General features: G+C 48.3%; 1 protein-coding gene across 1 annotated transcript in view; it reads left to right on the forward strand.

Annotated features, from left to right (window-relative positions):
• Positions 1-10,791, forward strand: part of SEMA6C (semaphorin 6C) — a 169,862-nt gene extending 159,071 nt beyond the window's left edge. The window contains exon 19 of the mRNA XM_063946990.1: positions 10,607-10,791. Within this exon, the coding sequence (XP_063803060.1) occupies positions 10,607-10,704 (98 nt within the window). The 3' untranslated portion in view covers positions 10,705-10,791. The remainder of the gene's footprint in view (positions 1-10,606) is intronic.
• The last annotated feature ends 1,917 nt before the right edge of the window (positions 10,792-12,708 follow it).

Below are 12,708 nucleotides of genomic sequence, written 5' to 3' on the forward strand. Positions count from 1 at the left end.
GTTCCGGGTACCAAGTCCTTCTTGGCCAATCCGGAGCCATGAGTATAGTTCTTACTCCTCTACGTCTTATAATTCTCAGTACCTTAGGTATGAAAAGCAGAGGATGGAACACATACACCGACTGGTACACCCACGGTGTTACCAGAACGTCCACAGCTATTGCCTGAGGGTCTCTTAACCTGGCGCAATACCTGTACCGTTTTTTGTTCAGACGGGACGCCATCATGTCCACCTTTGGTAATTCCCAACGGTTTACAATCATGTGGAAAACTTCCCCATGAAGTTCCCACTCTGCCGGGTGGAGGTCGTGCCTACTGAGGAAGTCTGCTTCCCAGTTTCCATTCCCGGAATGAAACACTGCTGACAGTGCTATCACATGATTTTCCGCCCAGCGAAAAGTCCTTGCAGTTTTTGCCACTGCCCTCCTGCTTCTTGTGCCGCCCTGTCTATTTACGTGGGCGACTGCCGTGATGTTTTATCCCACTGGATCAATACCGGCTGACCTTGAAGCAGAGGTCTTGCTAAGCTTAGAGCATTATAAATTTACCCTTAGCTATATTTATGTGGAGAAAAGTCTCCAGACTTGATCACACTCCCTGGAAATTTTTTCCTTGTGTGACTGCTCCCCAGCCTCTCGGGCTGGCCTCCGTGGTCACCAACATCCAAAACTGAATGCCGAATCTGCGGCCCTCTAGAAGATGAGCACTCTGTAACCACCACAGGAGAGACACCCTTGTCCTTGGATATAGGGTTATCCGCTGATGCATCTGAAGATGCGATCCGGACCATTTGTCCAGCAGATCCCACTGAAAAGTTCTTGCATGAAATCTGCCGACTGGAATTGCTTCGAAGGAAGTCACCATTTTTTTTACCATGGCCCTTGTGCAATGATGCACTGATTTTAGGAGGTTCCTGACTAGCTCGGATAACTCCCTGGCTTTCTCTTCCGGGAGAAACACCTTTTTCTGGACTGTGTCCAGAATCATCCCTAAGCACAGGAGACTTGTTGTCGGGATCAGCTGCGATTTTGGAATATTTAGAATCCACCCCTGCTGTTGTAACAGTATCCGAGATAGTGCTACTCCGACCTACAACTGTTCCCTGGACTTTGCCCTTATCAAGAGATCGTCCAAGTAAGGGATAATTAAGACGCCTTTTCTTCGAAGAAGAACCATCATTTCGGCCATTACCTTGGTAAAGACCCGGGGTGCCGTAGACAATCCAAACGGCAGCGTCTGAAACTGATAGTGACAGTTCTGTACCACGAACCTGAGGTACCCTTAGTGATAAGGGCAAATTTGGGACATGGAGGTAAGCATCCCTGATGTCTCGGGACACCAGATAATCCCCTTCTTCCCGGTTCGTTATCACTGCTCTGAGTGACTCCATCTTGATTTGAACCTTTGTAAGTGTTCAAATTTTTTTAGATTTAGAATAGGTCTCACCTAGCCTTCTGGCTTCAGTACCACAATATAGTGTGGAATAATACCCCTTTTCTTGTTGTAGGAGGGGTAATTTAATTATCACCTGCTGGGAATACAGCTCGTGAATTGTTTCCCATACTGCCTCCTTGTCGGAGGGAGACCTTGGTAAAGCAGACTTCAGGAGCCTGCGCAGGGGAAACGTCTCGACATTCCAATCTGTACCCCTGGGATACTACTTGTAGGATCCAGGGGTCCTGTACGGTCTCAGCGTCATGCTGAGAGCTTGTCAGAAGCGGTGGAAGGCTTCTGTTCCTGGGAATGGGCTGCCTGCTGCAGTCTTCTTCCCTTTCCTCTATCCCTGGGCAGATATGACTCTTATAGGGACGAAAGGACTGAAGCTGAAAAGACGGTGTCTTTTTCTGCAGAGATGTGACTTAGGGTAAAAAACGGTGGATTTTCCAGCAGTTGCCGTGGCCACCAGGTCCGATGGACCGACCCCAAATAACTCCTCTTCCTTTATACGGCAATACACCTTTGTGCCGTTTGGAATCTGCATCACCTGACCACTGTCGTGTCCATAAACATCTTCTGGCAGATATGGACATCGCACTTACTCTTGATGCCAGAGTGCAAATATCCCTCTGTGCATCTCGCATATATAGAAATGCATCCTTTAAATGCTCTATAGTCAATAAAATACTGTCCCTGTCAAGGGTATCAATATTTTTAGTCAGGGAATCCGACCAAGCCACCCCAGCTCTGCACATCCAGGCTGAGGCGATCGCTGGTCGCAGTATAACACCAGTATGTGTGTATATACTTTTTATGATATTTTCCAGCCTCCTGTCAGCTGGCTCCTTGAGGACGGCCCTATCTATAGACGGTACCGCCACTTGTTCTGATAAGCGTGTGAGCGCCTTATCCACCCTAAGGGGTGTTTCCCAACGCGCCCTAACTTCTGGCGGGAAAGGGTATACCGCCCATATTTTCTATCGGGGGGAACCCACGCATCATCACACACTTCATTTAATTTATCTGATTCAGGAAAAACTACGGTAGTTTTTTCACATCCCACATAATACCCTCTTTTGTGGTACTTGTAGTATCAGAAATATGTAACACCTCCTTCATTGCCCTTAACGTGTGGCCCTAATAAGGAATACGTTTGTTTATTCACCGTCGACACTGGATTCAGTATCCCTGTCTGTGTCTGTGTCGACCGACTAAAGTAAACGGGCGTTTTAAAACCCCTGACGGTGTTTTTGAGACGTCTGGACCGGTACTAATTGTTTGTCGGCCGTCTCATGTCGTCAACCGACCTTGCCGCGTGTTGACATTATCACGTAATTCCCTAAATAAGCCATCCATTCCGGTGTCGACTCCCTAGAGAGTGACATCACCATTACAGGCAATTGCTCCGCCTCCTCACCAACATCGTCCTCATACATGTCGACACACACGTACCGACACACAGCACACACACAGGGAATGCTCTGATAGAGGACAGGACCTACTAGCCCTTTGGAGAGACAGAGGGAGAGTTTGCCAGCACACACCAAAAACGCTATAATTATATAGGGACAACCTTATATAAGTGTTTTCCCTTATAGCATCTTTTTTATATATTTCTAACGCCAAATTAGTGCCCCCCCTCTCTGTTTTAACCCTGTTTCTGTAGTGCAGTGCAGGGGAGAGCCTGGGAGCCTTCCCTCCAGCCTTTCTGTGAGGGAAAATGGCGCTGTGTGCTGAGGAGATAGGCCCCGCCCCTTTTTCGGCGGCCTCGTCTCCCGCTCTTAACGGATTCTGGCAGGGGTTAAATATCTCCATATAGCCCCCGGAGGCTATATGTGAGGTATTTTTAGCCAAAAATAGGTTTTCATTGCCTCCCAGGGCGCCCCCCTTCCAGCGCCCTGCACCCTCAGTGACTGCCGTGTGAAGTGTGCTGAGAGGAAATGGCGCACAGCTGCAGTGCTGTGCGCTACCTTAAGAAGACTGAGGAGTCTTCATGCCGCCGATTCTGGACCTTCTTCTTGTTTCAGCATCTGCAAGGGGGCCGGCGGCGAGGCTCCGGTGACCATCCAGGCTGTACCTGTGATCGTCCCTCTGGAGCTAATGTCCAGTAGCCAAAGAAGCCAATCCATCCTGCACGCAGGTGAGTTCACTTCTTCTCCCCTAAGTCCCTCGTTGCAGTGATCCTGTTGCCAGCAGGACTCACTGTAAAATAAAAAACCTAAGCTAAACTTTTCTAAGCAGCTCTTTAGGAGAGCCACCTAGATTGCACCCTTCTCGGCCGGGCACAAAAATCTAACTGAGGCTTGGAGGAGGGTCATAGGGGGAGGAGCCAGTGCACACCACCTGATCCTAAAGCTTTACTTTTTGTGCCCTGTCTCCTGCGGAGCCGCTATCCCCCCATGGTCCTTTCAGGAACCCCAGCATCCACTAGGACGATAGAGAAATATATATATATATATATATATATATATATATATACACATACACACACACACACACACACACACACACTTCAAAAGGTTTATTTAGAGTGACCCTTGGCCATCTGTGGTCTACTGTCTACTATGAATTCATAGAGAACCAGTGTTATTTTGTCAATGTTTTTCCCAGAAGCCCATGGGTGAACTGTGTAATCCAGAAACATATGGTCTCTTCCCCACAGAGCTTACATTCTTCCAAGCCGTTTCTCAGCATGGGCTTTTAAACTTTTAAGACGCCATCCTGTAGCTATTATTTGCCGAATGTTTTATTCAGGATACACGGATATGTGACTGAAGTCAAAGATGGCGGCATTTTGCGAATGATGCGTTCCGCTTAGCAGAGGAACGCCCGGCGACACAATTTATCTTACGTCAAATCTGTTCATGTTTCACGCAGGTTCCCGACTCATCGGCTACTCACGAAATTGCCCCCCACCCCCTCATTATAAGCGTAATTCCCTGTAATAATCCACAGGCTGTGCGGCTCCCTGGAGTGAATAGCCTGTTGTCCCTGTGTAACGATCGGCATCTTCTGCATTTTTTTATAAAGACATTGAATGTAAAATTTGTAAACAAAAATAAAAAAAATAATAATAAAAAAAGAGGCGTCCTGTGGTTGGATATTTCTGAGTGTCATCGGTACGGGAAAGTACGCTGGAAGCTCCAGCAACCCGTACGCCTTTTATGGATGGCTAAATGGATAACGCAACTTCCCAAAAGTATATTCAAAGGCAAAATGATATTAATTTCTCCTTGTAAAAAAGAAAAAAAATCATAGTGTCTGGTTCCAGCGGTGTACACCATCGTCAAGATATCAGTCTATGGGGGTAGATTTACCAAAGCTTCTAAAATAAAAAAAAAATGGTGTTGTTGATCATGTCTCTATTGTATCGTAGAAAACGATAGAGGGGTCTATTCACGAAGCAGTGAAAAGTGTGGAGAAGGGAGCCAGTGGAGAAGTTTTCCATGGCAACCAATCAGCACTGAAACAACATTTATAATATGCATACTATAAAATGATACAGAGCAGCTGATTGGTTGCCATGGGCAACTTCTTCACTGGCTCACTTCTTCACTATTTTCACTGCTTCATGAATAGACCCAACCCATCTGGTTGCAATGGAATACCTCTCAACCAGCCCGACTTTAACGGTATAGTCCCGTTATTCCAGGACTGTCCCGCTCTCCCACCTGCGAGCCGCAGCGTCCCGCAGGGGCCGTCGAGCTGCTTTACTCTGACTTGCTATGCAGATTGAGCAGCAGTGCATGGTGAATAGATGCACGTGAGGGGGCTGGGGCTCTCCACCGCCCTGACCTGAAAATAGGGGGGTGAAATGCAGCCCACGTCTCCAAACCGTCATTATTCAAGGTGTAACCTAATGGGACCTAGGCCACGTCGCCTTTTGGATGCACAGAAGGGTACAGATGTACAAATATAAAATATTGGGTGGTATGCTACGAGCAGGGGGAGAAACATCAGTCAATTTAACCTCATCAGAAGAAGACAATCCATCCCCAGATGTTGATTTTGCCCACTAAAGGGGCTATTCAAAGATGCACGCAGTCTCTATAAAATCGCAAACAGACGCCTTCCGGCCATCTGCGCACGCGCCGTGACCGCATTGTTTGTGTGCAGGCTTTCATTATGCAATCACGGGACCTGTTACACTGATAGCAGACACTTTACTGATGGAGTTATTTGCTCCTGTAGAGGAAACATGAGAATTCTAACTATATGAAGTCACGTGTAATTGTCAGAGAAGTATCTTCATATAGTTAGAATTCTCATATTTCTTATACAGGAGCAAACAGCTTTATCAGTAAGGTGTCTGCTTCCAGTGTAATAAGTTGTGGGTTCTAATCCAGGGTATGACACTTGTAAAATGTGTATAATAAAGAGGGTGTGATTTGTAAGGTGCAGGGACCAGTGAGGAAGTCGGCCACTGAAAAGACAGCGACAGCCATCAATTAACTTAATTCAATGGTGTCACAGAATGGGAGGAGAAGTGCCCCCCTTCAGAGCAGGAGCCCGGCGGCAGATGACTCCATTGCTTCCCAGAGCTCTGCCTCTGCCTCCTCGGGCTGGGGCATGCAAATAAGAGGCACAGGCTGACACTTTCCCCTCTTCTGCCTAGAAGACCTGAACTACTACAGTATCTAGACAGTCTCCTGATCTAACATAGGTGGTAATTCCGAGTTCTTTGCTCGCTAGCTGTTTTTAGCAGCCGTGCAAACGCTATGCCGCCTCCCACTGGGAGTGTATTTTAGCTTAGCATAAGTGCGAACGAAAGGATCGCAGAGCGACTAAAAAGTTTTTTTGTGCAGTTTTACAGTAGCTCAATACCTACTCAGCGATTGCGATCACTTCAGACTGTTCAGTTCCTGTTTTGACGTCACAAACACGCCCTGCGTTCGCCCAGCCACGCCTGCATTTTTTCTGGCACGCCTGCGTTTTTTTGAACACTCCCTGAAAACGGTCAGTTGACACCCAGAAACGCCCACTTCATGTCAATCACTCTGCGGTCAGCAGTGCGACTGAAAAGCTTCGCTAGACCCTGTGTGAAACTACATCGGCCGTTGTAAAAGTACGTCGCGCGTGCGCCGCATGCGCAGAAGTGCCATTTTTTTGCCTCATCGCTGCACAGCGAACGAATGCAGCTAGCAATCAACTCGGAATAAACCGCCAGAGTCCTCAGAAGTCAGCACTGTGTAAAGCCACTGTAATATGGGATACTCATTGATATCTATTACTTGGCTATTGTTTAGTGTTCAGAACGGTGCAGGTTGGAAATAAATGATCCACACATTATAAATAAACAGATCCGGGGATTTACGCATAGAACATAAAGACGCAGATGCGTCTGCAGCAAAAGACGCCCCCATCTGCATCTGGCACACCCTCAGTGTATGGTCTTGGATACGTACCCTAAGCATGTGTCTATTTCCTCTTATATAGTAGTATATTGCATCAGGACCAATGCTGCAGTTTGAACTAATAAAATATTTATTTTAAAATCTATAAAGTAACTTACAAAATATACAAACACCTAACATATGGGTAAAACAATGCATTAAAGTAAGAGGCACAGAGACAGCAGGGGGACATGGAGACAGCCTGGGGGCATGGAGACAGCAGGGGACATGGAGACAGCCTGGGGGCACAGAGACAGCAGGGGACATGGAGACAGCCTGGGGGCACGGAGACAGCATGGGGGCACGGAGACAGCATGGGGGCACGGAGACAGAAGCGGGACACGGAGACAACAGAGGGCATGGATATAGCAGGGAGCATGGAGACAGCAGGAGGCCAGGAGACAGCAGGTAGACATGGAGACAGCCTGGGGGCATGGAGACAGCAGGGGACATGGAGACAGCAGGGGGGCACGGAGACAGCATGGGGGCACGGAGACAGCATGGGGGCATGGAGACAGAAGCGGGACACGGAGACAACAGAGGGCATGGATATAGCAGGGAGCATGGAGACAGCAGGGGGCCAGGAGACAGCAGGTAGACATGGAGACAGCCTGGGGGCACGGAGACAGCAGGGAGACATGGAGACAGCCTGGGGGCACGGAGACAGCATGGGAGCACGGAGACAGCATGGGGGCACGGAGACAGCATGGGGGCACGGAGACAGCATGGGGGCACGGAGACAGCATGGTGCATGGAGACAGAAGCGGGACACGGAGACAACAGAGGGCATGGATAAAGCAGGGAGCATGGAGACAGCAGGGGGCAAGGAGACAGCAGGGAGACATGGAGACAGCCTGGGGGGCACAAAGACAGCATGGGGGCATGGAGACAGTGGGGGCACAAAGACAGCATGGGGGCACTGATAAAGCAGGAGGGTACGAAGACAGCAGGCGGACACGGAGACACAAGGGGGTACGGAGACAGCAAGAGGTACATAGACAAGCAAGGGGATCAGGGAAAGCAGGGGCCACAAAGATAGCAGGAGACACAGAGACAGCAGCACGACACAGAGACAGCAGAAGGCATGGAGGCAGCAGAGGGACACAGAGACAGCAGGAGGCTTGGAGGCAGTAGAGGGACACAGAGACAGCAGGAGGCATGGAGGCAGCAGAGGGACACAGAGACAGCAGGAGGCATGGAGGCAGCAGAGGGACACAGAGACAGCAGGAGGCATGGAGGCAGCAGAGGGACACTGAGACAGCAGGAGGCATGGAGGCAGCAGAGGGACACTGAGACAGCAGGAGGCATGGAGGCAGCAGAGGGACACTGAGACAGCAATAAGCACTGAGACAAGCAAGGGGCACGGAGACAGCAGAGGGCACAAAGACAGCAGCGGGCATGGAGACAGCAGGGGACACTGAGACAGCAGCGAGACACAGAGACAGAAGGGGGCATGGAGGCAGCAGGGGCCACAGATACAACAGTAGGACATGGAGACAGAAGGTGGACACGGAGGCAGCAGGGGCCACAGATACAACAGGAGGACATGGAGACAGCAGGGGCCACAGATACAACAGGAGGACATGGAGACAGAAGGTGGACGCTGAGACAGAAGGGGGCAGGGAGACAACAGGAGGACATGGAGACAGAAGGTGGACGCTGAGACAGCAGGGGCCACAGATACAACAGGAGGACATGGAGACAGAAGGTGGACACGGAGGCAGCAGGGGCCACAGATACAACAGGAGGACATGGAGACAGAAGGTGGACACTGAGACAGAAGGGGGCAGGGAGACGACAGGAGGACATGAGAAGCATAGCTAGATCAATAGATTAACCCCTTCCCTTACACAAGAGTACCACAGTAACAGCGATTGTTCAGGGCAGCATTAAAGTGGTGAGATAAAAGGGTTAATTACATACAGTACGAGGGCCACTTAGGCTCCTTTTGCCAGACACAGTTAAAAAAAAAAAAAAAAGAGTAAATAAAATTGTCAGTCACATACTATAACTGATGGTGGGACAGCATCCTTCATCAGTCATGTAACACTATCACCCCTGTGAGAAAGAAACCCATATTCCGACCTGTGTCCGTCCTGGGATTCTGAACATGGGCCGGAGCTGAGGCTTCAGAAGCACTTACCCATTTAGGCCTCTACCAGGACTCGAGTTATTCCCAGGTTGTCGCTGTTCACACAGGACGCTTGGAGATGACATCATCGACAGGCACTTCCGATCCTGCCAATCAGCTGCCCTTCAGGCATGACTCAAGTCAAATGAGCCGGGCTGCCTTTCACACTGCAGCTGACCCGGGTCGGACACGGGTATAACCCTAGTCGCAACCACGAGGCAGCCTCGTGTCGCAACCAGGGTTCTGGATTTGGCATGCAAGGTTCCGGGTTGATCCTTTCACACAGAGCTGCGACCCACGTCGTGCCAGCTTGCCCTGGCAATAACCCTGGACCTCAGCTCAGGGGTATAAGCAGGACATACTGCTAGCGCTATATAAATAACTATTATAATAATATAATAATAATAATAATACAAAATAATCTGCCATCATTTATACCTTGTATTTGCTACCATATAATAGTTTACTTTTAAAATAATCTACTACAGCTCCCAATGCTTCCCCCCCCCCCCCCCCAACAAAAAAACCCAGCTGTGATAGCCTATGAATAAAAGTATTCACTTATATAATAAATGTGAAACTTAAATAAATTAGTAGCGTGATTTTTGCTGAACAAATTACCACAGACATGGCAGCCATTTTTTTTTTTATTAAAACAGGTATGTGTGCTCCCGATACTCACCCTATCCAACTCAACAACAATGGTCACAGTCGTTTTTACTGCAAAAACCAGTTTATTAGAACAGCTTGTATCCCCATAAAATGTTTAGAAAAAATATTGGAAAACAGTAATTAAGTTCATTACTGTCCCAAAGAAAAATATTTTGATATTTAAAAATGCTAAAAATGGCTGCTTAAATAGTATTACATTTAGGGTGCATATAGTAACAAAAGTTTTATTTTAAGACCATTTTTTTTTTCATACCAATAATGACACGTATTTTTTAACTAATTAAGTTCATTGGAAACTTCCAATTGTCTAGTTAGTCATTAGGGGGGGTGGGTGTGCAAGGAGTTCTGACGAAAGTCCCAAACTTATAAACTTTAAAATAGTGGCCCTCATTCCGAGTTGTTTGCTCGCTAGCTGCTTTTAGCAGCTTTGCACACGCTAAGCCGCCACCTACTGGGAGTGTATCTTAGCTTTGCAGAATTGCGAACGAAAGATTAGCAGAATTGCGAATAGAAATTTCTTTGCAGTTTCTGAGTAGCTCGAGACTTACTCTGCCACTGCGATCAGTTCAGTCAGGTTCGTTCCTGCTTTGACGTCACAAACCCACCCAGCGTTCGCCCAGACACTCCCCCGTTTCTCCAGACACTCCCGCGTTTTTCCCAGAAACGGCTGCGTTTTTTTGCACACACCCATAAAACGTCCAGTTTCCGCCCAGAAACACCCACTTCCTGTCAATCACACTCCGATCACCAGAGCGAAGAAATTTCTTTGTTAAGCCGTGATTAAAATACCAAACTTTTTAGCAAATTTACTTGGCGCAGGCGCACTGCGAACGTTGCGCATTCGCAGTTTGCGACTAATCGCACCGATGCAAAGAAAAATAACGAGCGAACAACTTGGAATGAGGGCCCGTGTTTTTCACTGTCTTTGCACCTTCTCCTTCTCTTCCCTCTCTCTAACCCTCTCTCTCGTGCAGCTATGAATGCGATACAGACAGGAGCTGATTTAGGGGACAGGCCACCCCTAGGCATATTATTGGCCACGCTCCCCATCAAGTCACTGCCTTCATGTTGATGCCTCAAGACCACCAAAGCAGATCCAACCTCAGCCTACCACCAGCTCCCAGGCCAAAATTTGCCGCCCATTGTCCCACTCCCGTCAGTTGCAAAATAAAATATATATTTAAAAAAAAAGTCGTAATGACAGAAAAAAAAAAGAATCACCTGACTTCATCAGTCTGCCATGCTGCCCCCCAACAAGTGCCACACATGCCTAGTGGGAAATCCACATCTGTATACAGGAAGAGCAGCCTAGATTAGTGTGGAAGGTCTGGAAGCAGGCCTGGAAGCAGGGAGGGCTTCCTACAAGACTACATATCACAATCTTGACGGTAGGTTGTTCCATCTCTATTCACTTCAAAACTGGGGCACAGGAAGGTGAAGTCTTGGAAAATGATAAACAATTGGAGCATGTGAACTTTATTTAATGTACTATATTGAATTAGAGATTACTGGTTCCTAGCATATCATACCTACAGTGTTCAGGCTATCAAACCAGCAGTGGGGCCCAACAACTGGCCAGCAGTAAATAATAGCAAAGGTGCCCATCACATTATACCAGGGGAGGTGCCCATCCAGTTATACCATCTGAGGTGCAGATCCCACCATACCAGCAGAGGTGCCCATCCCATCATACCAGTGGAGGTGCCCATCATATTATACCAGCGGAGGTGCCCATCCCATCATACCAGTGGTTGGGCCCATCACATTATACCATCGAGTTGCCGATCCCATCATACCAGTGGAGGTGCCCACCCCATCATCCCAGTGGTGGTGTCCATCACATTATACCAGTGGAGGTGCCCATCCCATCATACCAGTGGTGGTGCCCATCACATCACATTATACCAGTGAAGGTTACCATCCCATTATACCATCCGAGGTGCCCATCCCATCATCCCAGTGGTGGTGCCCATCACATTATACCAGGGGAGGTGCCGATCCCATCATACCATCTGAGGTGCCCATCCCATCATACCAGCGGAGGGGACCATCCCATCATCCCAGTGGTGGTGCCCATCCCATTATACCAGTGGTGGTGCCCATCACATTATACCAGTGGAGGTGCCCATCCCATCATACCAGAGGCGGTGCCCATCCCATCATATCAGTGAAGGTGCCCATCACATTATACCATCCGTGGTGCCCATCCCATCATATAAGCAGAGGTGCCCATGCCATCATACCAGTGGAGGTGCCCATCCCATCATACCAGTGGAGGTAACATCACATTATACCATCCGAGGTGCCCATCCCATCATACCAGTGGAGGTGCCCATCCCATCATACCAGCGGAGGTGCCCATCCCATCATACCAGTGGAGGTAACATCACATTATACCATCTGAGGTGCCCATCCCATCATACCAGTGGAGGTGCCCATCACATTATACCAGTGGAGGTGCCCATCACATAACACCAGCGGAGGTATCCATCATGTTATACCGCATTATAATGGCACACTAACAGTAAGCATATTGCATTATACTTGTTTCAGATTGCTAAAAATGGTAAATATGAGAATAATGGGTGAGGGACTTTGCTGAAGTGGAACGAAGAGATGAGTATATTACCAATTTATAGGTCAGCATCTTCATAGCCCTAAAGAAAAACCATCGGCTGATATCCCCTCGGCTCCTGCGTCGCCGTCCTCCTTCCTTTCTCCATAATCTAATTCTCTCTATTTTTCAATCATCGTCTCCGGCAAATGCAGTGAATACGGAACAGTTGTCTGTGAGGAGGTACAAGTGTACTCATGAAAGGAAAGCAAATGAGAGCGATATTGGCAGGTTCAGGAGAAGGGGACTCTTCTGGGAGCCGTCTCCTCTCCGCGCTGGACAACAATGAAAAGAAACTTAAGTGGCGTCTTAATGCCAGGCAACTGCGGGCCAAGCACCTCAATGAGATTGATTTCCCAGGCGAAGCCAAAGGATTCAGCTCATTTCAATAAAGCTGCTGAGATGTAAAAACCAGAGAATCAGATGGTAGGGAAGCGCGTTTTACCTGCACATAGAGCTAGG

This window comes from Pseudophryne corroboree, chromosome 12 (genome assembly GCF_028390025.1).
Source record: "Pseudophryne corroboree isolate aPseCor3 chromosome 12, aPseCor3.hap2, whole genome shotgun sequence".
NCBI lineage: Eukaryota > Metazoa > Chordata > Amphibia > Anura > Myobatrachidae > Pseudophryne > Pseudophryne corroboree.